This window comes from Austrofundulus limnaeus, unplaced genomic scaffold (genome assembly GCF_001266775.1).
Source record: "Austrofundulus limnaeus strain Quisiro unplaced genomic scaffold, Austrofundulus_limnaeus-1.0 Scaffold135, whole genome shotgun sequence".
Lineage (NCBI taxonomy): Eukaryota > Metazoa > Chordata > Actinopteri > Cyprinodontiformes > Rivulidae > Austrofundulus > Austrofundulus limnaeus.
This window is the reverse complement of record NW_013952537.1, coordinates 761,928-763,157: the sequence shown is the minus strand read 5'-3', so window position 1 is coordinate 763,157 and position 1,230 is coordinate 761,928. Positions and strand designations below refer to the sequence as shown.

The window sequence follows — 1,230 nt, the reverse complement described above, 5'->3', positions numbered from 1 at the left end:
TAATGCTGTTGATCGGTTAGCTCTGAATCCATACTGACTCTCTGTGATTAATTTGTGTTTGTCAATGAATTTATCCAAACGGTTATTAAAAAGTTTTTCTAGAATTTTGGAGAACTGAGGTAGTAATGAGACAGGTCTGTAGTTTGTGAAGAGGTGTTTGTTCCCCGTTTTAGCTTACTGAAACCTGCATGAACCCTGTTATTTGCAGTTAAATGTTTTTTAATTTGTTTTATTTATTTTTTGTTTGCATTGCTTGGTTTTGTTGATCCATTTCCACTTGTACTGCAACAAGTAGTTTTTTTTTTTAACATTGCATTTCTCTTATCTTGTCACCCAGCGGCAGCACAAGCAGCTCCAGGAGGACGGGAACCAGCATCGAGACGCCACGTCCAACTTCAGTGGAGCGACCCGGAGCTGTGCACCCTTGGGTGTCCGCCCAGCTGCGTAACAATCCCTCCTCCGTGTCCACAGCTATCCCTAGCTCTTCATCCACTCAGGTTCAGCCTTCGCATCCTTTCATTCAGGACCCGGCTATGCCCCCCAACCCAGCTCCCAACCCCCTCACTCAGCTGGAGGAGGCTAGGAGGAGGCTGGAGGAGGAGAGGAGGAGGGCCGCATTGCTGCAGGCCAAGCAGAAGTACACATTCAATTTTTATCATTTCAAAATCAGATTTCTTTTATGTTTTTTTTTCTTTTTCTGTTTCACATATGTATTTTATGTTTTTGACAAGGATATCTGTTTTTCTCAGGCATAAATCTGGAAAACGACAAGTATGTGAGAACATGACGGTGGCGTACTACTTCTGTGGAGAGCCAATCCCTTACCGAACATCAGTCAAAGGTCGTGTCGTAACTTTGGGCCAGTTCAAGGAGCTTCTTACCAAAAAGGGTCGTTACAGGTTAGAACTCAAAGCAAATACGTGACCCGTCACATCAAAACGAGGATTAAGTCTACAAGTTGTGGAGAAATACGCAGATAATGTTTTGATTAAAACATTTGCAAAAATTACATTTTGTCAAAATATAACAAATAAATGTGTTATCAATGTATCATTTCAATGAACTGTCTGAAATATTATCCCCAAAAAACTTTTTGAAGCACTTTTTTTGAGCATTAGCAACCAAAACCAGATTTTGTGGAAAAAAACACCTTAAAATTGTTGAGATTTTCCCTGTGAGCTATCAACGCTTTTGTTTCTTTCCAGCTGGGAAATCTCAATATTCAAATAC

At 40.6% G+C, this 1,230-nt stretch overlaps 1 protein-coding gene across 2 annotated transcripts in view; it reads left to right on the top strand.

The window, feature by feature from the left end:
* LOC106522717 (axin-1) overlaps positions 1 to 1,230 on the top strand; it is a 23,469-nt gene that overhangs the window by 20,635 nt on the left and 1,604 nt on the right. For both annotated transcript variants that reach the window (XM_014015850.1, XM_014015849.1), the window contains 2 exons: positions 338 to 637; positions 750 to 899. In XM_014015850.1, coding sequence (XP_013871304.1) covers positions 338 to 637; positions 750 to 899 — 450 coding nt within the window. The remainder of the gene's footprint in view (positions 1 to 337; positions 638 to 749; positions 900 to 1,230) is intronic.